Source organism: Hypanus sabinus, unplaced genomic scaffold, assembly GCF_030144855.1.
Source record: "Hypanus sabinus isolate sHypSab1 unplaced genomic scaffold, sHypSab1.hap1 scaffold_305, whole genome shotgun sequence".
Taxonomy (NCBI): Eukaryota; Metazoa; Chordata; class Chondrichthyes; order Myliobatiformes; family Dasyatidae; genus Hypanus; species Hypanus sabinus.
In genome coordinates, this window is record NW_026781207.1 from 505,536 (window position 1) to 532,818 (window position 27,283).

The 27,283-nt window shown below is 49.0% G+C and overlaps 1 protein-coding gene and 1 long non-coding RNA gene across 2 annotated transcripts; both read right to left on the reverse strand.

The window, feature by feature from the left end:
* Window positions 1-1,052: 1,052 nt before the first annotated feature.
* LOC132388363 (uncharacterized) lies at window positions 1,053-2,889 on the reverse strand. Its single transcript, XR_009510214.1, has 3 exons — window positions 2,707-2,889; window positions 2,143-2,207; window positions 1,053-1,189 (listed from the first exon to the last, which is right to left on the reverse strand). It is a non-coding gene; the product is annotated as an uncharacterized LOC132388363 (long non-coding RNA).
* Window positions 2,890-6,129: 3,240 nt separating this feature from the next.
* On the reverse strand, window positions 6,130-25,622 carry LOC132388361 (uncharacterized). The gene is made up of 8 exons (XM_059960700.1): window positions 25,485-25,622; window positions 25,008-25,081; window positions 20,189-20,256; window positions 16,543-16,629; window positions 11,715-11,894; window positions 9,993-10,109; window positions 6,981-7,079; window positions 6,130-6,161 (listed from the first exon to the last, which is right to left on the reverse strand). Exons 1-8 carry the CDS (start codon window positions 25,620-25,622, stop codon window positions 6,130-6,132), a joined length of 795 nt encoding a protein of 264 aa, XP_059816683.1.
* Between the last annotated feature and the right edge of the window lie 1,661 nt (window positions 25,623-27,283).

The window sequence follows — 27,283 nt, forward strand, 5'->3', positions numbered from 1 at the left end:
GGAGTTTTACGGGGATATTGCAGGAAATCGAGGCTTATGTAGAGAGGGAGGGAAGTTTGCGACTTTATTCCCTGGATCAGTGTTGCAAAGTTACAGAGATGCATAAACCCAAGAGCGGCACAGACAGAGGGAATGCGCACAGACTTTCCCCCAGTGTTGTGTTATCGAGAATCAGATGACACAGAATGGTGGTGAGAGCGGGTGGGAAGAGAGAGAGAGAGAGAGAGAGAGAGAGAGAGAGAGAGAGAGAGAGAGAGAGAGAGAGAGAGAGAGAGAGAGAGATGGAGAGGTAGCAGAGAGTTTGAGAGAGTTGGCTGAGAGAGAGGAGAAAGAGCGGGCAGAGATAGTGCGAGGCAATAGGGGGTGGAGAAGGACGGGACGGGTTGGAAATGGCCACAAAGCAGGGGGTCAATGAGGACAGAGTTTTGTCGGTGTGTAGTGAGGAGAATGGGGACCACTCAGCAGTTGGAGAATGGGGTAGGAGGAAGGGACAGAGAGGGCGAGGAGGGAGTTTGAGTGGATGGAGGCTTGATAGTTGACAAAGAGACAGTGGGGAAATAAAGGGGATGGCACTGGATTCAGATCGGCAGCACTGTCACAGACGACACAGGATTGAGGGGAGTGTGGATGGAAAGGAGAGAGAGAGAAATATCTGGGAAATGGAGAGATTAGAGTGAACGGTGAGGGAATCGAGTGGTGTAGAGAGGCGTACGAAAGTGGGGGAGAGGTGAAAAAGGAGGGTAGAGGGAGCAGAAGAATGCGGCCGGAGGAAGTACGAGGTAATAATAAGATAGGTAGAGGGAGCAGAAAGAGCGGGACGGGGAAATGGAGGGAAAGAAGGGGATGGACGGGGAGAGAGGTTTGTCGTGTGTGCTGGGGAGAATATAGTTGCGTTAAAAGGAGGAATTGGCGTAGGAGGGAGGGGCGGAGAGTGTGGGCGGGGAATCTGAAAGGATCGGGGAGTGTGAGTGAAGGAGAAACTGGAATTAGTCATTTGATTCACGTCGCCTCCACTGGCTGTTGACAGAGACCCTGTATCTTTTCAGGAATATCCGGCAACAACGACTTCTCGCAGATGAAATGCTGATCAAGATCGCAAGGATAATTCCTACTGACTGCAGTCGGATCACACTGCCAGCAGTAGGGCGTCCCCGAAATCTCCTTATACAGGAGACGGAAGCTCGCATTCCTATACAAGAGGGTTAAACAATTTCAACAGAGACAAAACAGCTCCAGCAGAGAACTCGAGCCGAGACCGTCCACAAGCTAATCCCAGGAAATCGCTCTCTCCCAACAGTCTCTGTCAGTCCCCAAACTCCTCCCACTCAAAGGCTCTCCCTCACCGCCCAGTGCCCGGTACCCAGACTGATACCACGGTCCCAATGTCTCCCCACTATCCTGGGTCAGTTCCCAACTAATTGCACTGACCCAATGTCTCCCCACAGCCCCGGATCCCCCAAACTAATCACACCGAACCGCTTCCTCAACACAGTCCTCTGTCAGTCCCCATACGAATCGAACATGCCAACTCTCTCCCCTCTGATCTGTTTCAGTCCCCGCACAACCCCCACTGTCCCACCGTCTAATTCCGCTGCCCAGCTCTGTTCCCTCAGATCTATGTCAATCAGCAAACGAATCACACTGTTCCTCCCTCTCCTCACAGCCCGGAGACTAGCTCTGAACTAATCACTTTACCTCACTGTGTGCCCATCGCCCTGTACTGATCTCCAAACTAATCCAGTTGTCCTACTCTCGCCCCTCAGATCTAACTCATTCACTAAACTAATTCCGCTGTTGCTTCCTCGCCTCACAGTCAGGCGACTATCTCCAAAATGATCCCACTGCAGCGCGCTCTCCTGACTGACATGAGTCAGTACCAAAATAATCGCCGTGTACTGATCTCTCCCTACTGCCCCATGCCAGTTTCCGAAATATTCACACTGCCCTGTCCTTCCCCGGCAGACATGTGTCGGCCCCAAGATGCTCCTTTTGTACCACCCTATCCCCTACCCACTTACAAACAATTCCCAATACCCCTCACTTTTCCACAAAACTACTTCAGACCGTAAACGAATTCTATTTTCTCCCATCAGGTCTATCACAATACCCAACTCTCACCCGACAGATCCGTCAAACTCTCACCTGTTTTCGCATTTTCCAATCCAGTATATGCGGGTTTGGTTCACAAGATTGCGGGATACAAAGTTCTGGGAAATTTAAATTTACTGTATCAATGCCAAGAATCGAAAACTATGATACGGAGATTCTCTCAGTTGAAAACAACAGGAATCTCGTCCGGGACTCTGTGAAGGTAGCTTCAGTGTGTGTGTGACCCTAGGTGTGTGTGATTGGACGCTGTAGAGGGAGGTTCGCTCAGTGTCTGACCCCGGGAGAGTGTGTGACGGGACGGTGTGGAGGGAGCTTCACTCTATGCCTGACCCATGGAGTGTGTGGTGGGACTGTGTGGAGTGAGTCTCACTCTGTTTCTGTCCCCGGGAGTGTGTGATGGGACGGTGTAGAGGGAGAGTCACTCTGTGTCAGACCCCAGGAGTGTGTGATGGGACAGTGTGGAGGTAGCTTCACTCTGTGTCTGACCCCGGGAGTGTGAGATGGGAGTGTGTTGTGCGTTTTCACTCTGTGTCTTAGCCCGCGGGTGTGTGTTGATTCATGTGTTACTGTCGTACCTGCTCGTGCTGTGCAACATACCGCTTCATCCTTTGAATTGATTTCGAGCAGCCTTGAATCACGGTTTGAACATTCTTGAATCGCTTTGTATAAAGTTGTTACAAACGTGGAAACGTAATAACACCAGTTTTTATTTGTGACCCAATTCTCGGAACAGGTTTGCTCTGGAAATCAGGAACAAGGAACAGTGAGACACAGAGTGAGACCCGGGGTGACGCTGAGAGTGAATTTCACGCCATGCGGTCCCATCACGTTCACCTGAGGTCAGGCACAAAGAGAATTTCCCCGCCTTCAACATCGTTCCATGGCGCATTAACAGTAGCAGGCACAATGAATATCCCTCCACACCATCCATCACACACTCCCGGATGAAAATACCTGAGCACACACGTCAGATAGAGGCAGATATACAACATAGATTAGTACAGCACAGAACAGGCCCTTCGGCCCACCATGTTGTACCGACTCTTAAACCCTGCCTGGAATATATCCCCAAACTTAAATTCCTCTATAGACGTATCTAGTAATATCTTAAATTTCACGAATGTTTGTGCCTGCAACACTCACTCAGGCAGTACATTCCACGCACCAACCACTCTCTTAGTAAAAAACCTTCTTCTAATATCCTCCTTGAACTTCCCTCCCCGTTCCATAAAGCCATGTCCTCTTGTACTGAGCAGTCGGCCCTGGGGAAGAGGCGCTAGTTGACCACGCTATTTATTCTTCTTAATATCTTGTATACCTCTATCATGTCTCCTCTCATCCTCCTTCTTTCGCAAACAGTAAAGCCCTAGCTGCCGTAATCTCTGATCATAATCCATACTCTCTAAACCAGGCAGCATCCTGGTAAATCTCCTCTTTAGCCTTTGCACTGCTTCCACATCATTCCTATAGTGAGGAGACCAGACTGGACACAGTATTCCAAGTGTGGCCTCACCATGGTTTTATAAAGTTGCATCATTCCCTCGCGACTCTAAAAACACTATCCCTTGGATTATGAAAGCCAATACTCCATAAGTTTTCTTAAATACTTTATCTACCTCTGAGGCAACTTTCAGGGATACGTGGATATGTACACCCAGATCTCTCTGCTCCACAACGCTAACAAGTATCCTGCATTTTACTTTGTATTCTGTCATGGTGTTTGTCCTTCCTAAGTGTACCACCTCACACTTCGGGTTGAACTCCATCTGCCATTCTCAGAACATTCCTGGATCCTATCGATGTCTCTCTGCAATCTTCAACAATCCTCTACGCTATTGACAACTTCACCAACCATTGTGTCGTCTGCAAACTTGCCAACTCAACATTCTACCCCCCCACATCCAGGTCGTTAATAGAAATGACGAACAGTAGTGGTCCCAGATCCGATCCTCTTGGAACACCATTAGTCGCAACTTCCAATCGGAATATACCCCCTCCGTCACGGCACACTGCTTTCTGCAGTCAAGCCAAACATCCTGGGATCACATGCCTTACTAAAATCCATATAGATCACATCCACTGCACTACCCTCATCTAGATAAATGGACGCCTCTTCAAAGAACGCTACACGATTCCTGGACACGATCTGCCCTTCACAAATCCATGGTGACTGTTCCTGATCAGACTATGATTCTCCAAATGCCTGTTCATCCTATCTCTAAGAATCTTTTCCAACATCTTCCACACCGCAGACGTAAGGCCTATAAATACCTGGACTATACCTACTAACTTATTTGAACAACGTACAACATTCACCTCCCTCCAATCCACCGGTGCCATTCCAGTGGACAACGAGGACAGAACGATCCTAGCCAGTCTCAGCAATCTCTTCCCTTGCCTCGTGGAGCAGCATGGGGAATATCCTGTCAGGCCCCGCGGTTTTATCCGTCCTAATGTACTTCAAAAACTCCAGCACCTCCTCTCCCTTAATATCAGCAATGATCCTGAGCTTCAACCTCGGTTATATTGTCCACACTTTAATCAGGTTCCTTCATTGGTGAATACAGAAGAGAAATATTCAGTGAGGAACTTGTTCATTTCCACAACTATCAGGCACAACTTCCCACCTTTATCGCTAATCAGTCCTACCTTCACACCTGTCACCCTTTTGTTCTTCACATAATTGAAGAATGCCTTTGGGCTTTCCCTTACCGTACTCGACAAGGCCTTCTCATGCCCATTTCCTGCTCTCCTCAGCCCCTTCTTAAGCTCCTTTCTTGCTACCCTATATTCCTCAATAGCCCCATCTGATCCTTGCTTCCTAAACCCCATGTTTGCTGCCCTCTTCCACCTGACAAGATTTTCCACCTCACTTGTCACCCATGATTCCTTCACACTACCATCCTTTATCTTCTTCACCGGGACAGATTTATCCCTAAAATCCTGCAAGAGATCCCTAAACATCAAACACACATCCATAGTACATTTCCCTGCAAATACGTCGTCCCAATCCCCAGCCGCAAGTTCAAGTCCAAAATATGCTTCCCAATCTGTTCCTCGATGTCTCTGCTGCTACGGGGGCCTAGAGAATATTTTAAATGGAGTAACTGCTCCCTTCCTGCTCCTGACATCCACCCACACTGACTCAAAGGAGGATCCTGCTGCATTAACCAACCTTTATGTAGCCGTAGTGTTATTGCAGACCATTAACGCCACCCCTTCTCCCCCTTTCCCTCTCTCTATCCCTTTTAAACCTCTGAAGTCCAGGAATATTGAGAATCCAAACCTGCCCTGGTGCCAGCCGTCTCTGTAATCGCCACTATATCGTAATTCCATGCACGTATCCAAGCCCTCAGTTCATCTTCTTTGTTCCTGTCGCTTCTTGCATTGAAGAGACGCACTTTAGCCCTTCTACTTTACTATCTTTACACCTTTAATTCTGTTTCTCTTTCCTCTAAGCCTCTTTATATGTTAGATCTGGCTTTGTCCCATGCACTATACTTGCAGTTCTCTCATTACCTTTATCCTCCTCCACCTCACTATTTGCTCTATCGCTCTGGTTCCGCCCCCTCCCCCCGGAAATCTTGATTAAATCCACCGCAGCAGCTCGAGCAAACCTTCCCGCAAGGACTTTAGTCCCCCTATAGTTCAGGTGCAACCCGGCCCATCGTAAAAGGTCCCACCTTCCCTGGAACAAGAAACATGAAGCCCTCCTTCCTGCAACAACTCCTCAGCCACGTATTTATCTGCATTATCACCTATTTCCAGCCTCACTGGCACGTGGCACTGGTAGCAATCTTGACATTGCAACCCTGGAGTCCCGTCCTTCATTGTTGTACCAAACTCCCTAAACCCTCTTTGCAGGACCTCCTCCTTCTTCCTATCCTCCATTACCTAATTTGAAGCTAATTAGATTAATTAAAGTAGCTTGCCAAGCCTTACCTCACTGGGAGCAAGCTCGTCTTCAGTCTCTGCTCGCAGATGTCTCTAGAGCCAAACCCTTGCTTCAGAGGCCGATTTTCAAGTGCTTGCGTAGTCGTGCCCCGTCCAAACTGCGGAAGAAATGACATCCCCCTCTCAATCTGCTCACTTTTTAAACTCACCCGTTCTCTCAGAGGAAGAGTGATTCTCCCTCTACAGCTTCTCAACACACCACAGAGCAAAGTGACAGACACAGAGAGAAGCTGCCTCTACACGGTCCCATCAGACATTCACGACTTCAACACCGTGTGAATCTCCATCCTTTCGTCCCATAACACACTTCCTGTCGAGTCACAGAGTGAAGCTCCCTCCACACTGTCCCATCACACACTCCCGGGGTCTGACATAGAGTGAATCTCTCTCCGCACCGTCCCATCACACACTTCCCGGGTCAGACACAGAGGGAATCTCCCTCCACACCGTCCCATCACACACACACGGGGTCAGACACAGAGTGAAGCTCCCCCCCCCCACACCGTCCCATCACACACACACGGGGTCAGACACAGAGTGAAGCTCCCCCCACACCGTCCCATCTCACACTCCCGAGGTCAGACACAGAGTGAAGCTCTCTCCACACCGTGCCATCACATACTCCCGGGGTCAGACACAGAGTGAAGCTCCCTCCACACCGTCCCTTCACACACTTCCGGGGTCTGACACAGAGTGAATCTCCCTCCACACCGTCCCATCACACACTCCTAGATTCAGTGATAGAGTGAAACTTCCTCAACGCAGCCCCATCACACAAACACCTGGTCAAACAGAGAGAGAATCACCCTCCACGCCATCTGTTCTCATACTCCTAATTTCAAGCACAGAGTGACGCTTCCTCTCTCCATGCCTGCCCTGTGACGAGGAACGGGATAAAGAGGGGGATGATGCCTCACCTCTTCTGCTGGTCAACAATTCACAGATTTGAGCCTTGGTTTCGTTGACAGATCTGTACTTCGTTTCCATCTCAGTGAACTTGTGACTGACCTGTGACACTGAGAGAGATGGTGAAGAATGTTGAGCCTTTAAGTAAGTCAACGTCACGCTACCGAACCGTTCAGAGTGTCACAGTGCAGCATGTCCTTTTGGGCACAGTGGGAGGCGTCGGCGCCACCTTGGGGGAAAATCAATGTTCCTGTGAAGATTTTGTTATTACTATGGGGGTTTGCGTCAGTGTCGTGCGTGGCATGTCCGGGTTGCTGTGAGGAACGTGTCGTTGTCACTGTGATAGCAGTTTCTGTGCCCCGGCGGGAGGTGGGCCGGGTAACAATGACGTGTCACGGTGTCATGGTGTGGGGTGTGCTGGTCGCACAGAGTAGGGTATGTCAGTGCCACGGTGAGAGACAGTTCATGGCCACGGTGTGTGTGAGAGTGACACGCTGAGGTGTGTGTCGGTGCGAACGAGAGTTCTATGTCCATGTCATTGTGTCTTTGTGAATTGAAGTGTCGGTATCTGTTAAGAATTTTACCTGTGTCAGGGTGAGGTGAGGGTAATTGCCTCAGTGAGCGGTACATCGGTGTTATGTTGAGGAGTGATACTGTCGCCGTAAGGGGTGTTGCAGTGAAGTGTGAGTCTTTGTCACAACGCGGTGTAGAGTGGATCACGCGGAGGAGAGTGAAGGTGTCACGGTGTACGGTACCTCAGTGTCACGATGAAGATCGTGTTGGTGTCACTGTGTCGCTTGAGCGGATTATCAGTAACACGGTCAGAGGCCTGTCGATGTTACAGACACGTGTGTGTCACGGCGATGGTCGTGTCAGTGTCGCGGTTAGGAGTGCATTTGCGTTTTGTGGAAGGTCGTGGCCGTGCTACGGTAACGGCATTGTTGATGTGATGGTGAATGGCGTGTCTGTGTCCGCATGAGTCTTGATTATGTTACGGTATAGACCGTGTTTTATCACGATTTGAGGTCTGTCCGTATTATGGAACATAGAATAGTACAGCACAATGTTGTGCCGACCCCTTACACGCTGCCTCCCATATAACCCATCACCTCAAACTCATCCATATAACTGTCTAGTAGTCTCTTAAATTTCACTGGTGCATCTGCCTCCACCACTGAATCAGGCAGTGATTTCCACGAACCAACCACTCTCTGAGTAAAAGACCTACCTCTAATATACCCCTTGAACTTTGCTCCCCTCACCTTAAAGCCTCTTGTATTGAGCAGCGGTGCCCTGTGGAAGAGGCGCTGGGTGTCCAATTTAGCTATTTCTCTTCATGTCTGGCATATCTCTATCATACTTACTCTCATCCTCCTTTTCTCCAAAGAGTAATGCCCTCTCTCCCTTTATCTCTGATCATAATGCATACTCTCTAAACCAGTCAGCATACTGGTAAATCTCCTCTGTACCGTTTCTAATGCTTCCACATCCTTCCTATAGTGAGGCGACCAGAACTGGACACAGTCCTCCACGTGTGGCCGAACCAGAGTTTTATGGAGCTGCATCATTACCTCGAGAGTCTTAAACTCTATCCCTCAACTTATGCAAGCTGACAACCATAAGCCTTCTTAACTACCCTATCTACCTGTGAGGCAACTTTCAGGGATCTGTGGACATGTGCGCCCAGTTCCCTCTGCTCCACCACACTACCAAGTACCCTCCCATTTACTTTGTATTCTGCCTTGGAGTTTGTCCTTTCAAAGTGTACTACCTCATACTTCTCCGGGTTGAACTCCATCTGCTACTTCTCTCTGCAATCTTCGACAATCCTCTACACGATCCACAACACCAGCATCCGTTGTGTCGTCTCCAAGCATGCCAACCCATCCTTCTACCCCCACATCGATTTCGTTAATAAAATCACGAAAATCCTAGAACCGATCCTTGTGGAACACCACTAGTCACGGCACTCCAATCCGAATGTACTCCCTCCGCCAATTCACTCTGCTTTCTCCAGACAAGCCGATTCTGAATCCACCCGGCCAAGCCTCTCTGGATCCCATGTCTTCTGACTTTCGAAGTAAGATCGACCGCGTAGAACCTTGTCAAATGCCGTACTAAATTCCATTTATATCACACCCTCTGCACTATCCTCATCTATATGCCTGGTCACCTCCTCAAAATTGTATCGGGCTCTTTAGAAACGATCTGCCCTTCAGAATGTCATGCTGACTGTCCCTGTTCAGACCATGATTCTCTAAATGACCATAGATTCTATCTCTAAGAATCTTTTCCAACAGCTTTCCCAAAACAGACGTCAGTCTCACTGGTCTATAATTACCCGGAGAATCCCTCTAACTCTTTTGACCAAGGTTCAACATTCCCTCGAATGCTCCCATACCATTACCGTGGACAACGAGGACATAAATATCCTAGCCAGAAGCTCAGCAATTTCTTCTCTCTCGTCGTGAGGCAGCCTGGGGAATATTCTGTCAGGCCCCAGTAACTTATCCGTCCTTATGCATTTAACAACTACAAGAGCTCCTCTCCCCTAATATCAACATGCTCCAGAAGATAACATTCTATCATATTGTCCTCACCGTCATCTCGTTCCCTCTCAGTGGAGTGTTCCGAATCGAAGTACTCATTGTGGACCTCGCTAACTTCCACAGTCTCCAGGCGCATCTTCCCACCATTATCTCTAATCAGTCCTACCTTCATTCCTGTCATCCTTTTGTTCTTAACATAATTGAAGAATTTCTTGGGGTTTTCATTTAGCCTACTCACCAAGGCCTTCTCTTGCTTCATTCTTTCTCTCCACAGCCCCTTCCTCATCTCTTTTCTAGCTACTCTATGTCCAATAGACCCGTCTGATCCTTGCTTCCTATACCTCATGTATGCTGCCTTCTTCCATCGGTGTTACGGTAAGGGGGGTGTTGGTTTCACTGTTGTGTTTTACAATCTCAATTTATTCCACTCTCTTTATTGCCGGTCTGACTCCACCCGGAGACGGTTCCACTCACCATGGATCGAGAGACCGGCCACTATCACGATGAGGGCGGATGTAACTAGACAGAATAGGCATATCTGACGATATGGTCTATTTCCGATCTTCACTTTCGACTCCCGTTCTGGCGCAGCTGTGGAGATATCATACGACCATAAGATCATAATAAATATTAAATAAGACAAAAGGAGTTACTTAATGAATATTTTACTTCGGTATCTTAGTGATTGTAGTGATGACTTCCAGCAGACTGAAAAGCCTGAGCATGTAGATCTTGAGAAATGGATGTAATGGAGCTTTTGGAAAACATTAAATTGTTAAGTCGTCGGTACCGGCCGAAATATACCACAGGCTAGTGTGGGAGGCGAAGGAAGAGATTGCAGTGGCTCTGGTGATGATCTTTGCATTATCAATGAAGACGTGAGAGGTTCCGGAGTATTGGATGGTTGTGAATGTTGTTCCTTTACTCAAGATGTGGAGAAGATATAGCCCAGGAAATTTTAGACCAGTGAGTCTTAACTCAGCGGTTGGTAAGTTGATGGAAAGGATCCTGAGAGGAAGGATTTATGAACATTTCGAGAGGTATAATATGTTTTGGGATTGTCAGCTTGGCTTTGTAAAGGGCAGTTCGCGCCTCACAAGACGGAATGAATTTGTGTGGGGATGTGACGAAACACACTGAAGAGGGAAGAACAGTTGATGTGGTGTAGATAGATTTTAGCAAAGCCATTTTATAAGGTACCCCATGCAAGGCTTAGTGAGAAAGTAAGGAGGAATGGGATCCAAGGGGGCATTGCTTTGAGAATCCACAACTGGCTTGCCCAAAGAAAGCAAAGGGTGATTGTAGACGGGTCATATTCTGCATAGGATTCGGTCACCAGTGGATTGCCTCAGCGATCTGTTTTGGGACCCTTATTCTTCGTGACTTTTATGTGAACTGGATGAAGATATGGAGGGATGGGCTAGCAGGTTTGCTGATGGCACAAAGTTTGGGTGTTGTGGATGGTTGTAGGGCTGTCAGACATAACAGCGGGGAATTGATAGGATGCAAAACCGGGCTGAGAAGTGGCAGATGGAGTTCAAACCAGTTAAGTGTGAGGTGGTTCATTTTGATAGGTCAAATACGATGACAGAATATTGTATTAATGGTAAGACACTTGGCAATGTGGAGAATCAGACTGATCTTGGTGTCCGATCACAAAGCAGTTGCGGAGGTTGACTCTGTGGTTAAGAAGGCGCATGGCGTATTGGCGCGACGGATACAAAAGAGGAGGGAAAGCGGGAAGGAAAGGGAGAGAGAGTGGGAGAGAGGGAATAGAGGGACACATAGCGTGAGAGAGGGCAGGGGAGAGGGGTAATAAAAGTGTATGTGGTTGAAGGAAGGAGAGAGTGGGGTGGGCCGTTAGAGGGAAGGGAGAGAAAGGGAACAGCATGGGAAAGAGAGGGAAAAGAGAGGGACAAGTGGCTGAGTGAGGACAGGAGAGCGGAGAGTGGATGAGATGGGAAAAAAGGGATACAGGGGAGAAGAGAGTGAAAGAAGAATGACGTGAGAGGGAAAGGGAGAGAGAAGGGGGAAAGTTATAAGGCTTGTGCAGAGTGAGAGGAGGGAGAGTGGAGCGAAGGGACAAGGGGGAATTAAAATATATTTTAGACGGCTCCCTGCACAACGTCCAATCCCACACTCCCGGGGTCAGACACAGAGTGAAACTCACTCCCTCCATCTCTCTACCCCACTCACCTCGGGAAGGAGTCTCTGAGTCCGTTTTTGTGAATTTTATATTCACGTAAGTCTCGCTGTCGTCCATCCTGTCGAGGATCCTCTGCGCTTCTGAGCTCAGGAAGGAGAAGTAACCGTTGTCAAAGGAAACCTGTTTTGACAAGGGTGTCCGACAGACACCATGAAAAACGAGATGAGCAGCTGAAAAAGAGGAACCGAGAGCAGGTGGTGGGGGAGGTTCCGTGGAGAGGGATTGGAGTGTGCGAGCGGTAAGAGATAAGAGTGGCAGTGGACAGAGTAATGAGAGAGGGGAGAAAGAGGGGGAGAGAGAGAGTGGGAGATAGCGTGTCGGCGGAGAGAGAATTGGGTGACAGTGGACTGAGTGCGGGGAACGGTAGAGGGAAATGATGGGAGAGATGTGGGAGTGAAGAGAAGAGCGATGGAGATGAGAAAACGGAAGTAGATGGGTAGCGAAATAGAGGAAGAGGCGTTTGGGAGAGTGGGGGAGAAAAGTGGGGGAGAGAGGGGGAGCAAAGTGGGGGCGACTATACGGGAGGAAGAGAAGGAGAGAGATGGAATGAGAGGAGCGGAGAGGAGAATAGGAAGGAGAGAGAGTGTGGCACAGGGAAGAAAGCGGTCAGGAGAGGGATGGATGAGGGAAAAGGAATGTAGACGATGATGGAGAGCGTAGTTGAATGGGGAGAGAGATGAAAGGAATGGAAGGAGGGAGGTAGAGAAGGAGGGCGGGTGGAAAGAATGTCGGAGAGACTTGCTCCAGAGCAAACACCCAAACACCAACGAGGTTAGTGAGCTCCCCCTCCCACCGATTAACCTGAACAGCTCCCCTCCTCTCGTGCACTTCGCATTGTTTTCCCGTCTATCTCTTTCAGTTGTGCACTCTATATTTTATTCTTTGGCGCTCTCTCTCTCTCTTTCTCTCTCTCTCTCTCTCTCCCTCTCTCTCTCTCTCTCTCCTCTCCCTCGCTCTCTCACACACACACGCCCACGTTCTCTCTATCTCCTCTCTCTCTCTCTCTTTCAGCCTCTCTGTCCCTTCTCTCTCACCCCCTTTGCCTCCACCATTCTTCCCTTCTCACCCACCTTCCCCCACTTTCAACAATTCCTCATTATCTCAACCCACTACTTCATTTGTCTGTCATTCGTTTTCTCTTTCTCCTCTCCACCAACGACGCCTGTCACCCCAAACTGTAGATACCCCTCAACCATATATTGTTCGCCCCCCGAACACAGTTCCCTGCATTATTCCCCATCATTCCGCTTTTTCGAGGGTTGGGGGAGGTGGTGTTTGGGAATTTTGTAGCGTTCAGCCGGGGACTTCCAGCTGTCTGTCAGAATCTCTCCCTTCTCCCAGTTACCCTCCCTCCCGCTCCGTCGCCCTCTATCCATCCCTCCCTTCCTTACTCCTCCACCCAACCCTCCCCTTCTCTTGCACCACATCGTTCCTCTTTTCATTTTGCCCTTTCCCTCCTACTTTCGTCTGACACAATCACTCCCTCTCTTAATAGGGTTTTATTATAGACTAACAGTTAGCAAGAATTGGAGGAGCAAACCTGCAGTGAGATGGCAGGCAACTGCAGTAAACATAAAGTTGTGATAGAAGGGGCTTTTAATTTTCGACATATTGGTTAGGGCTCTCATACTGTTAAATTTAAAGAAAGGTTTGGATTTGTAAAATATGTTCATTAAAGTTTTCTGCATCAGTATATAGAGGTATCGGCTGGAGATTATGCAATATTAGATCTCCTATCAGGAAAAGAGTTAAGACAGGTGACGGAAGTGTGTGTAGGGGGACACATTGGTTCCAATGATCATAACAATATTGGTTTCAACTTGATCATGGATAAAGATAGATCAGGCGCTCGGGTAGAGTTTCTAAAATAAGGTTAATTTGAAGACATGAGAACAAAATCTAAAAAGTGTGGATTGAGACAGGTTGTTCTCTGGAAAGAATATCGTTTGTAGGCGGAAGGCCTTCCAAGGACAAATGTTGAGAGTACAGAGCTTGTATGTTCGAGCCAGGATTAAAGGAAACGTGAAAAAGAGTATGGAAACTTGGTTCATTATGGATATTGGAACTCATAAAGAAGAAGAGAAAGGTCTATGACAAGTATAGGAAACAGGGAGGGAGCTACTTGAGGACTATAAAAGTGAAACAAAAACTACTTCAGAAAGAATTCAGGAGGGCGAAAAGAAGACATGAGGTAGCTTTGGCAGTCAAGGTGAAGGATAATCTCAATAGATTCTACAGGTATATTAAGAGCAAAAGGATAGTAAGGGGTGTTTGTCCTGAGCTTCCTGTACCTCCCTCCCTCCTGATGGTTGAAGTTTAGTAACTGTTCCTGAACCTTGTGGTTTGTGTCTTGAGGCTCCTGCCACTGTTTCCGATGGTGGAGGGATAATTATTGCTCCTGAACCTTGCGATGTGTGTCCAGAGGCTCCTGTAACTCCCCCCTGATGGCTGAGCGGCAGTAAGTGTACATGAAACAAAAGGTGTGCATCCTGAAGACCCTATACCTCCCTCCTGATGGTTAAGGGGTAATAACCGTTCGTAATCCGGGCGGTGTTGGTCCTGAGGCTCCTGCAACCTCTTCTCTTTCTTCTATTTGGGACTTCTACTTACGAATTATCACTTTCTTATGTTTCCTGCATGCGTCTGCGATCTCTCTACAGGTTTGTTTATCCTAATCCAGCGGACTGTTGTCTTGTCTATAATGTAGCCCCATGATCATGGCCATACATTTCTTATTCCTCATTTCCACCCATAAAGCCTCACTTTGACGAGTCGGCTTGTCTGTTCTCACTATGCACTGTGGTGACATCTCCTCAGTCAAGCAATGTCACCCCTCCTCAATTTCACGTCTAAAAATAGGGAAACCCGAAATATCGTGCTGTCATGCTTACTCCCCCATAAGCAATATTCTGAAAACAATATCAAACATATCATAATTTATTGTGCACAGCGGCTTAAAGCTTCCTGCATTCACATATACGCGGCTCAGGACACTGGTCGCAACATGCTCAACCTTTTGATTCGAGACTTTTTCTGAGGTCTTTACAACATCAGGACCCACAACCACTCTACTCCCTGCGCTGGAACTCTGAATCCCATCCCCCTGCATTCGAGTTTAATAACTCTCCCCAAAAGTTTCATGTATTGTTCTGACAAACCTTCCCGCTGGAGTATCAGTTCCCTCCAGTTCAGGTGTAAACGGTCCTCCACCTCTTCTGTAGACATCCCACCTTCATTGGTAAATAACACAGTGAAGCCAAATTTTGAAGCCATCCCTACCACACCATCTCCAGACCACGTGGTGATTTGTATGGTTTTCCTATGTCTCGCCTCACTGGGACGGGTGGTGACCCTGTACTTTAATTTAATTGCTAAATCCCTGCCCTCATTTTGCAGAACCACCTTCCTTTACATACTGATGTCATTGGTACCGATATAGAACAGGTCTTCCTCCGTCTGGGCACACTGCGACCGGTAGTGGTCCTGACCTTTAATTTAATTGCTAAATCACTGCTCTCACTATGAAGAACCATCTTCCCATTCATATATATGGACAAGGAATTGGGGGAAATTCAAGGAAAGGGAGGAGAGTTTAGACCACAGAAATGGTGATCAGATTGCAGTCTTTGCAGCAAAATATGTAAGTTACCATTTTTCTGCACCCTAACAAAGATTGGAGTCTGTTTAAACGCCGAAATCCACTGACCCATGACTGGGAGTCAGAGACAGAGCGATGCTCCCTCATTTCCCCATTTCCATCCATAAAACCTCAAAGAGACGAGTTCTCTTGTCTGTTCTGACTGTGCACAACGGTAACATTTTCTCTGCCCAGTAATGTCACCCATTCTTTTGTAAATCCTTCCGCTTTCCCTCGTCTGAAAATAGGGAACCCCGAAATTACGCGCTGTTCCGCTTTCTACTCTTGCAACCACGTCTCAATCATGGCCGGAATATCATATCTCCGTGTGTAGATTCATGCCCCGAGCAGCTCAGCTGCCTTTCTTTAAAGCTCGTGCTTTGAAATAACCCTTTGATTCCCGTCTCTGTCTTTACAACATCCGTCTCCACACCAGCTCCGCTATCTGCTCTGGAACACTGAATCCCATCCCCCTGCTACTGGAGTTCAACAACTCATCCGACAACTCTCATGCCCAGTACTGGCAAACTATCAGTTTATGAGTAAACCGTCCTCCATCTCTTTTGTGAAGATCCCACCTTCCTTTAAAAAATACACAGTGATGTCAAATTTTGAAGCCCTCTCACATACGTCGACACTTGAGCCACGTGCTAATCTGTAGGGTCTTCCTGTGCCTGGGCTCACGGGGACGGGCAGTTGTCCTGTCCTTTAATTAAATTGGTAAATCCCTGATCTCAATTTTGAAAACCAGCACTTTATTCATACCGATGTCCTTGGAACCGGTATGGACCAGGACCTTTGGCTGCTCACTCACCCATTTAAGAATGATAGAGAAGGAATGCTGTTCTGAGGGCAGAGGAAGGAAGGGGGAGATAACTGGAGGCCACAGAAATGGCGTTCTGATTGCCGCCTTTGGAGAAGAACGTGTGAGTTACCATTTTCTTGCTCCTTTCCTCTGATCGGAGTCTTTTTAAACACCGAAATCCACTGACTCATTACTCCGAGTCAGAAACAGAGCCAGATTCCCTCCGTATAACACCATCACACACGCTCCCTGCGCAACGATCCATCACACACTCCCCGGGTGAGACATGTGAAGTTACTCCCGCACCATCGCAGCACACTCGACTGGAGTCAGAAAAAGTGCGCAACCCTCTCCCTCCTCCGTTCTCCCCACTCACCAATACGCAGCCTTTCGGCTTTCCGATGGTCTCGAATTGTGTGTGTGTCTCGGAGATGGTGTGTGGTGTTTGTGACCAGTTGGTGTGCTGCGGGAAGAGGAAGGAAGGGGAGGAGAGAGGACGCCAGGGTTAAGTTGCATGTTCTGATGCAAGTGGTTTGCAACCACATGACCAGCCTTTGCATAGAGAGCATTGGAGAAGCTCACAAGATATCGTGGAAAGGGGGAAGGGTAATACTAAACGACATCTCTCCCTCATACTCCCCACATTTGCCTGAGATACGGAGAGAGGGAAGAGTAGGGAGCTGGGGAGGGAGGCGACGTAGTTAGGGAGTGTTTAGCAGTTGGAGTGAATCACGAAGACGGGGAGGGTCGTAGCGAACGGACGGGATGATGGAGACGGTACAATGTGCAGTAGAGAGACTGGGTCACAGAAACGGGTTTGCTTGTACACGAGGGATGGATGAGGGACATGGGAGTAGTGTAGTGGAGACAGTGTGTCACGGTAAAGAGTACAGAGAAGATAGGGTAGTAAAGAAAGATTATGGAGAGTTAGCTTTCAGAAGTCAAGGGACAGAATTTAAGAGTCGCAGGGTAATGATGCAGCTGGATAAAACTCTGCTTAGCCCATCCTTGGAGTACTATGTCCTGTTCTGGTCGCCTCACGATAGGAGGGATGTGGAAGCATTAGAAAGATTGCAGAGGAGATTTACCGGGGTGCTGTCTGGTTTAGAGAGTATGGATTATCATCAGAGATTAAGAGAGCTCGGGCATTATTCTTTGGAGAGAAAGAGGATTAGAGGAGACATGATAGAGGTGTACAAGATATTAAGAGGAATAGACAGAGTGGACAGCCAGCCCCTCTTCCCCAGGGCACCACTGCTCAGTACAAGAGGACGTGGCTTTAATGTAAGTGGAAGGAAGTTCAAGAGGGATATTAGAGGAAGGTTTTTCACTCAGAGAGTGTTTGGTGCGTGGAATGCACTGCCCGAGTCATTGGTGGAGGATTACACACTAGTGAAGGTGAAGAGTCTACTAGACAGGTATATGGAGGAATTTAAGGTATGGGGTTATATGGGAGGCAGGGTTTGAGTGTCGGCAAGACAGTGGGCTGACGGGCCTGTAACGTGCTTTACTATTCTATGTCCTATGTTATATGTAACTGTGAGTTGTGTAGGAAATCTTGTGTTTCACTGAGTTGGGGAGGGGCCTTGTCGCGGGAGGGTGTTATGTTTACGGGGAAGAGTGTTTTAGAGTTACAGTGCAGCGCGTGACTCTGTTGCCTCACTACAGGAAAGATATGGAAACCATAGAACAGGTGCAGAGGAGATTTACAATGATTTTGCCTGGATTGGGGTGCATGCCTTCTGAGAATAGGCAGAGTGAACTCGATGTTTTCTCCTTGGAGCGACGCAGGATGAGAGGAGACCTGATAGAGGTGTACAGGATAATGAGAGACATTCATCGCATGGACATTCAGCCAGATTTTCCCAGGGCTGAAATGTTTGACACAAGAGGACACAGATTAAGGTGCAAGGGAATAGATACAGTGGATATGACAGAGGTAAGTTTTTTACTCAGAGAGTGGTGGGTGCGTGGAATGGGCTGCCGGCAACGGTGGTGGAGGCAGGTATGAAAGCGTCTTTTAAAAGACTTTTGGATATGGAGCTTAGAAAAATAGAGCGTCATAGGTAACCCTGGAAATTTCTAGGTTAGGGAAATGTTCGGCAAAAAATTATAGGCCGAAGGACCAGTATTGTGCTGTAGGTTTTCGATGCTTCCATGTATTCATGAATATTCACGTGTAGTTGAATGACGATTTATCTTGGATTGCATAGAAACCATCTCTTATGCACAGGTCGCCACTTCCTTGGAAGAGAACCGAAAGATCCAGCTGTGTGCGTTCCTCATTCCCACTCCAAAACCTTAGTCACGTGTTAATCTCGATTATCCTCCCTTGCCTTCTGAGCCACAGAACTGATCTCATTGGCAGAGTCCTGACCCGTCAACATCTTTCTAATTGGACATCGGCGCCGCTCTCCTCCCACGCAGAAGTATGAAAAGTGGTTTACGTGTCATTGAGGAGATAGCCCACAGCAAGCACTCTGCACCGGGCATGGCTTTCAAACAGGTTTCATCCTCCTGACTGTCACCCAGTTTACTGTGAACCGCACATTGGGTCAAACTAACTCCCATATGTCCCCTCTATCAGCTCCTCAGTTTAACGAATGATCCCGAGATCATCCCGTTCCAGTTCCAGATCCTTAACGGGGAGGGTTCGACGCTGCAGCTTCTCACAGATAAATTCGTCAGAGACACTGGAGGTCTCCAATTCGTGCCACGTCTTTCAAGCGGAGTCCTGCCAGGCATGACTTCTACTTTAACTGTGCAATTAAAATGAAGGAAACAATCAACACACTGAAAACAAACCTAACAACTGTTTGCCCCTGCTCTATCTTTATTTTCCCTTGCAAATGTTATGGCTTCGTTGATTTGTGATTGGCAGAACAAATGCGAGGGACTGCTTTTTAAAGCACACATTCTTCCCGCTCCAAATATCTGACTGGAAATTGTCCCAACGGCTCCCTTCATACCCCCAGCATTACACACTCCCGGGGTCAGACACAGAGTGAATCTCCCTCCACACCGTCCCATCACACACTCTCCCGGTCAGACACAGAGTGAATCTCCCTCCACACCGTCCCATCACACACTCCCGGGGTCAGGCACAGAGTGAATCTCCCTCCACACCGTCCCATCACACACTCCCGGGGTCAGACACAAAGTAAATCTCTTTCCACACAGGCCCAAAACACACTCCGGTGGTCAGACACTGAGTGACGCTCAGTTAGCAACGATCCATCACACCACCCGTGATCAGACACATGCTGAGGACCATCTATACTCCAACATCACATTATTCCTGGTACAGACACAGAGAGTAACCTCTTCCTCCTCTTCTCGTCATCCACTCGTGTTTCAGACATAATGTGCAGTTCCCGTCCAACCATTCATTTCGAGAGGAGTGGAATGTACAAAAGAGGATGTAATTTTATGACCTAATAAGGAACTGTGAGGCCACATTTGCAGCATTGTGAGCAGGTTTGGATCCCTTATCGAACCAAGTATGTGCTGCTATTGGAAAGGGTCCAAAACAGATTCACGAAGATGATTCCAGGATTGGACGGATTGTCATCTGATTCAGTTTGATGCTCTGGGGCCAGTACCGGCTGGAATTCAGAAGGGCGAGGAAGTAAGGGAGGAGGGAGCTGGAGCAGTGAGGTAGACGGAATGGCGACCAACTGGACGGAGTGGCGATATGATGACAAAAGAAAAGGACAGATGGGGAGAGAGGTTTGTCGGTGTGTGGTGGGGAGAATGGGGTTGCGACAACATGAAGAGAGTGGAGTGGCAGGGAAGGACATAGGAGGTCAGAAGGGAATTCGGGGGCGATCGGGGAGTGAGTGCAGCAGAGAGAAAGAGGAAAAAAGACGAGGTAGGCACTTGATTCAAGTAGGTCCCAGGGTCTGATCAGAGACCCTGCATCTTTGCAGGAATATCCCAGCACAAAGGTACAGACTTCTCGTAAGCGAAACGTTCAGCCCGATTACAAGGCAAACCCCATATGGACGATTCGCACTGACTACCTGCATACTTTCCAGAGCTCATATTGTACAGGAGGCCGGAGGCCACTTTGCTGTCGAAGAGCGTCAAACTGGTTCAACAGAAACAAAAGAGCTCCAGCAGATACCCGAGACCATCGCCAAAGTAATGCCGATAAACCGCCCTCTCCTCACAGCCCTGTGTCGGCCCCAAACTAATCACACGAATCCCCTCTTTCCCCACTGACCCACTGTATCCCCACAGCCCTGTGTCAGTTGCCAACAATAATCCCAGTACACCACGCTCCCCCGACACTCTCTGGTCCAACGTCAAACAAAACCCACTGACACACTCTCTCTCCACAGTAGTGTCAGTCTCCATACGAATCAAACACGCCCACTTTCCCCACCTGAGATTGTTTCAGTCCCCAGAGGAATCCTACTGCCCCGCCATTTCCCCACTGATCCATGGCAGTCCCGAAATGCGTCCCACTGACCCACTGTATCCCCACAGCCCTGTGTCAGTTGCCAACAATAATCACAGTACACCACGCTCCCCCAACACTCTCTGGTCCGACGTCAAACAAATCCCACTAACACGCTCTCTCTGCACAGTGCTGTCAGTCTCCATACGAATCAAACACGCCCACCTTCGCCCCTGAGATTATTTCAGTTCCCACAGGAATCCTACTGCCCCGCCATTTCCCCACTGATCCATGGCAGTCCCGAAATGTGTCCCACTGACCCACTCTCTCTCGACAGTACTGTCAGTCTCCATACGAATCAAACATGCCCACCTTCTCCCCTGAGATTGTTTCAGTTCCCACAGGAATCCTACTGCCCCGCCATTTCCCCACTGATCCATGGCAGTCCCGAAATGTGTCCCACTGACCCACTCACTCTCCACAGTACTGTCAGTCTCCATACGAATCAAACACGCCCACCTTCGCCCCTGAGATTGTTTCAGTCCCCATTGGAATCCTACTGCCCCGCCATTTCCCCACTGATCCATGGCAGTCCCGAAATGTGTCCCACTGACCCACTCTCTCTCGACAGTACTGTCAGTCTCCATACGAATCAAACATGCCCACCTTCTCCCCTGAGATTGTTTCAGTCCCCAGAGGAATCCTACTGCCCCGCCATTTCCCCACTGATCCATGGCAGTCCCGAAATGTGTCCCACTGACCCACTTTCTTTCCACAATACTGTCAGTCTCCATACGAATCAAACATGCCCACCTTCTCCCCTGAGATTGTTTCAGTCCCCAGAGGAATCCTACTGCCCAGCCATTTCCCCACTGATCCATGGCAGTCCCGAAATGTGCCCCACTGACCCACTTTCTTTCCACAATACTGTCAGTCTCCATACGAATCAAACAACCCCACCTTCTCCCCTGAGATTGTTTCAGTCCCCAGAGGAATTCTACTGCCCCGCCATATCCCCACAGATCCATGGCAGTCCCGAAATGTGTCCCACTGACCCACTTTCTCTCGACAGTACTGTCAGTCTCCATACGAATCAAACACGCCCACCTTCTCCCCTGAGATTGTTTCAGTCCCCAGAGGAATCCTACTGCCCCGCCATTTCCCCACTGATCCATGGCAGTCCCGAAATGCGTCCCACTGACCCACTGTATCCCCACAGCCCTGTGTCAGTTGCCAACAATAATCACAGTACACCACGCTCCCCCAACACTCTCTGGTCCGACGTCAAACAAATCCCACTAACACGCTCTCTCTGCACAGTGCTGTCAGTCTCCATACGAATCAAACACGACCACCTTCGCCCCTGAGATTATTTCAGTTCCCACAGGAATCCTACTGCCCCGCCATTTCCCCACTGATCCATGGCAGTCCCGAAATGTGTCCCACTGACCCACTCTCTCTCGACAGTACTGTCAGTCTCCATACGAATCAAACATGCCCACCTTCTCCCCTGAGATTGATCAGTTCCCACAGGAATCCTACTGCCCCGCCATTTCCCCACTGATCCATGCCAGTCCCGAAATGTGTCCCACTGACCCACTCACTCTCCACAGTACTGTCAGTCTCCATACGAATCAAACACGCCCACCTTCGCCCCTGAGATTGTTTCAGTCCCCATTGGAATCCTACTGCCCCGCCATTTCCCCACTGATCCATGGCAGTCCCGAAATGTGTCCCACTGACCCACTCTCTCTCGACAGTACTGTCAGTCTCCATACGAATCAAACATGCCCACCTTCTCCCCTGAGATTGTTTCAGTCCCCAGAGGAATCCTACTGCCCCGCCATTTCCCCACTGATCCATGGCAGTCCCGAAATGTGTCCCACTGACCCACTTTCTTTCCACAATACTGTCAGTCTCCATACGAATCAAACACGCCCACCTTCTCCCCTGAGATTGTTTCAGTCCCCAGAGGAATTCTACTGACCCGCCATATCCCCACAGATCCATGGCAGTCCCGAAATGTGTCCCACTGACCCACTTTCTCTCGACAGTACTGTCAGTCTCCATACGAATCAAACACGCCCACCTTCTCCCCTGAGATTGTTTCAGTCCCCAGAGGAATCCTACTGCCCCGCCATTTCCCCACTGATCCATGGCAGTCCCGAAATGCGTCCCACTGACCCACTGTATCCACACAGCCCTGTGTCAGTTGCCAACAATAATCACAGTACACCACGCTCCCCCAACACTCTCTGGTCCGACGTCAAACAAATCCCACTAACACGCTCTCTCTGCACAGTGCTGTCAGTCTCCATACGAATCAAACACGCCCACCTTCTCCCCTGAGATTATTTCAGTTCCCACAGGAATCCTACTGCCCCGCCATTTCCCCACTGATCCATGGCAGTCCCGAAATGTGTCCCACTGACCCACTCACTCTCCACAGTGCTGTCAGTCTCCATACGAATCAAACATGCCCACCTTCTCCCCTGAGATTGATCAGTTCCCACAGGAATCCTACTGCCCCGCCTTTTCCCCACTGATCCATGGCAGTCCCGAAATGTGTCCCACTGACCCACTCACTCTCCACAGTACTGTCAGTCTCCATACGAATCAAACACGCCCACCTTCACCCCTGAGATTGTTTCAGTCCCCATTGGAATCCTACTGCCCCGCCATTTCCCCACTGATCCATGGCAGTCCCGAAATGTGTCCCACTGACCCACTCTCTCTCGACAGTACTGTCAGTCTCCATACGAATCAAACATGCCCACCTTCTCCCCTGAGATTGTTTCAGTCCCCAGAGGAATCCTACTGCCCCGCCATTTCCCCACTGATCCATGGCAGTCCCGAAATGTGTCCCACTGACCCACTTTCTTTCCACAATACTGTCAGTCTCCATACGAATCAAACACGCCCACCTTCTCCCCTGAGATTGTTTCAGTCCCCAGAGGAATTCTACTGCCCCGCCATATCCCCACAGATCCATGGCAGTCCCGAAATGTGTCCCACTGACCCACTTTCTCTCGACAGTACTGTCAGTCTCCATACGAATCAAACACGCCCACCTTCTCCCCTGAGATTGTTTCAGTCCCCAGAGGAATCCTACTGCCCCGCCATTTCCCCACTGATCCATGGCAGTCCCGAAATGCGTCCCACTGACCCACTGTATCCACACAGCCCTGTGTCAGTTGCCAACAATAATCACAGTACACCACGCTCCCCCAACACTCTCTGGTCCGACGTCAAACAAATCCCACTAACACGCTCTCTCTGCACAGTGCTGTCAGTCTCCATACGAATCAAACACGCCCACCTTCTCCCCTGAGATTATTTCAGTTCCCACAGGAATCCTACTGCCCCGCCATTTCCCCACTGATCCATGGCAGTCCCGAAATGTGTCCCACTGACCCACTCTCTCTCCACAGTACTGTCAGTCTCCATACGAATCAAACACGCCCACCTTCTCCCCTGAGATTGTTTCAGTCCCCATTGGAATCCTACTGCCCCGCCATTTCCCCACTGATCCATGGCAGTCCCGAAATGTGTCCCACTGACCCACTCACTCTCCACAGTACTGTCAGTCTCCATACGAATCAAACACGCCCACTTTCTCCCCTCAGATTGTTTCAGTCCCCAGAGGAATCCTACTGCCCCGCCATTGCCCCACTGATCCATGGCAGTCCCGAAGTGTGTCCCACAGTCCCAGTCTCTCTCCACAGTACTGTCAGTCTCCATACGAATCAAACACGCCCACCTTCTCCCCGGAGATTGTTTCAGTCCCCAGAGGAATCCTACTGCCCCGCCATTTCCCCACTGATCCATGGCAGTCCCGAAGTGTGTCCCACTGGCCCCTTTCTTTCCAGCAACGCCGTGTCTTTTCCCAAATTAACCCCATTGCCCCCCTCTCCCCACAGCGTCGTGTCTGTCTCCAAACTAATCACAGTTTACTTCACTCTGCCTACAGCCCTGAGCCAGTCCGCAAAATAATGCCAGTTGACTGATCCCTCCCCACTGCCCCCATCCAGGTCTGAAAGCATTCCCACTGCCCTGTCCGTCCCCGATAGACAGCTGATGGTCCCAATCTGTTCCCATTGTACCTCCCTCTCCCAACAACGTGGTACAGATTTCAAACAAATTTCAATGCCGTCCCCACTTCCCAAAAACTACTTCAGTAGTATTTGTGTTTTGTGCCGAGTGTGCTTGTTGGCACTGTGTTTCTTTATGCTGAGTAACGCTGACGCGTTTGGCTGTATTCATGTTTACTGATATACGGTTGAATGACAATTAAACTCGAATTGGATTGAACCGGTCTCATATGCACAGTTTTCGCCTTCCTTGGAACAGGCCCTGTTGATTCAACTATCTGAAACCCTCATTCCCATCCCAACGCCTTATCCACGTGTTAATCTCTATTATCCTATTTCTGGCGACACCAGCCCGTGCAGAACTTTGCCTGCTCACCCTTCCACTTGACATTGCTGAGGACCGGATCGGCGAGGTCGCGGCCCTGGCACATGGGAGGGAAAGAACATGTAGGAATCTCTGTCTTGAACACAAAACCACTTTTATGTTCCCCAAAATAGGAATCGCAAATATCACAGCTTGTTTCATGTCGCCCTCCATTCTTAACCACAGAGACAAACTCGAAGTCAGAGACCGGAACTGTGAGACTTTCCTCTTCCCGGTCATTTTTGCCCGTCTCCCCGACCCGGACGTTTACAAAGTGGTAGAACAGTTATTAAGCCAGTTGGACACAGGGGTACTCTACAGTGGGTCTAGCTGCTTAACCCCTTTCAACCTCCTGTCTGACACCTAGTTTCCTGTGAACTGCACATGGGGTCTAAAATCCTCCCAATATGTACTCCCGACCACCAAACACCTTCTCGACTGACCCTGAGTCAATCCAGTACCGGTTCCAACTCCATAAATCCGCGGGATTGAATCTGCATCCGGAGGCAATTATCAGAGGCGAAGTTGTCGGAGACACTGCAGGTCTCCCTGCCGTCCCGGATCCTGCAAGAGGAGCATTCAACTCTCTTTTCAGGCATGCCCACTATTCTAACTGTGCAATTGTAAACAAAGAAACAATAAATAAACTGAAAACAAATCTACCAACAGTTTCTCCCAACAGTGACATGCAAAGGCTTGGTCACCCCGGTCAAAACTTTTGTTACTGTGAATAGCTAAGCGAGTAAAAGAGGAGCTGAATTCCAAAAAAAATGCTGTTAAAGATGACGCATTTCTTTAATATTTTAAGCAAGAGTACCTTTTTTTTAAAGTTTCTATCTTTTACTTAGTAACACACAAGAGTCTTTCAATTTTTGTACATTCATACATTTTTCATACATTCTTCCTTGCAAAGGACTTCTTGCGTGAACTGCTCTTTTGAGGTCTATCCACAGATTGTCGCTAATGTTTAGGTCGGGGTCAGTGAGGGTCATGGAAAAACATTCAGCTGGCGCCTCTTGAAGTAGTCCGTTGTGGAGTTTGAGTTTAGGATGTGTTTCAGATGATTATCCTGTTGTTGTGGCGTCCTCGTTTCATCTTCAGCATTTTTACAGACGGTTCCTTCATGGAACGTTAGTCGGTGAAGGCCTCACGCCGAGCACTCAGTGCTCAACCGGACGGGATCCATTTCTTGTACCGCTGCTTGTGACTTTATCTTTGGATTTCATCACTGTGCTCTTGCTTATTTCCAGTCTGAGCCGGAGTGTATTCTAGACTCTACTCGGCCCTTGTCTTCTCCACCATCCATACCTCTCTCGGTACAGAAGAGATTGCAAGGTTAGTAGTATTAGGGGATGTAGTCTCTCATTGAGGACTCGGGAATTTCTCCGGATGTACTGTGGAGAGCGTTCTGACTTGTCGCATTGCCGCCTGGTGTGGAGGCTGCAACGCAGAGGGTCGCCAGAGGCTGCAGAGGGTTCCAGGCTCAGCCAACTCCATCACGGGCACAAACCTCCCCTCCATCGAGGACATGTTCAAGAAGGAATGCCTCGGGAAGACCGCATCCATCAGCGAGGACACCTTTCCCCCGGAAAATGCCCTGTGCTCATGGGGTTCCATCGGGGAGGGGGTACAGGCACCCGTAAACTCAACAATTTACAAGCAGTTGCTGCCTCTTCGCCATCAGTTTAAGAACACTCCCTACACATTTAAACGCTCCCTCGGTATTCACCTTTGAACCAGTATTTATTATTTTTCGCTATTTACTTTAATTTTGCATCTTCGACCGTGCTGAGGTCACGTTTAAGTTGTACAAGGTGTCGGTGAGTCCGCACTTGGAGTGCGGTGTTCAGTTCCGATCGCCCTGCTGAAGGAAAGATGCCACTGAGCTGGAAAGAGTGTAGAGGGAGATTTACGAGGATGTTGCCGGGACTCGAGGGTCTGAGTTACGGAGAGACGGCAAGAAGGAGGGGACTTTGTTCCTTGGAGCGTGGGTATGAAGCCAGGAGAGGCACAGATAGGGTGCATGTACACAGATTTTTTCTCCTGGATTGGGGAGTTGAGAGCCAGAGTGCACAGAATTGAGGTGAGAGTGTGTGGAGAGATCGTAGAGAGCAAAGGCAGAGAATGGGGTCCGAGGGAAGAGGAGGGGTGGAAAGGGAATGAGTTGGTGAGAATGGGAGAAAGAGAAGAGGAGTAGAAAGGGGGACTCAATGGGGGATCGGGGGAGTTCGGTCCGGGAAGGGAAAATAGTTGACTAGAT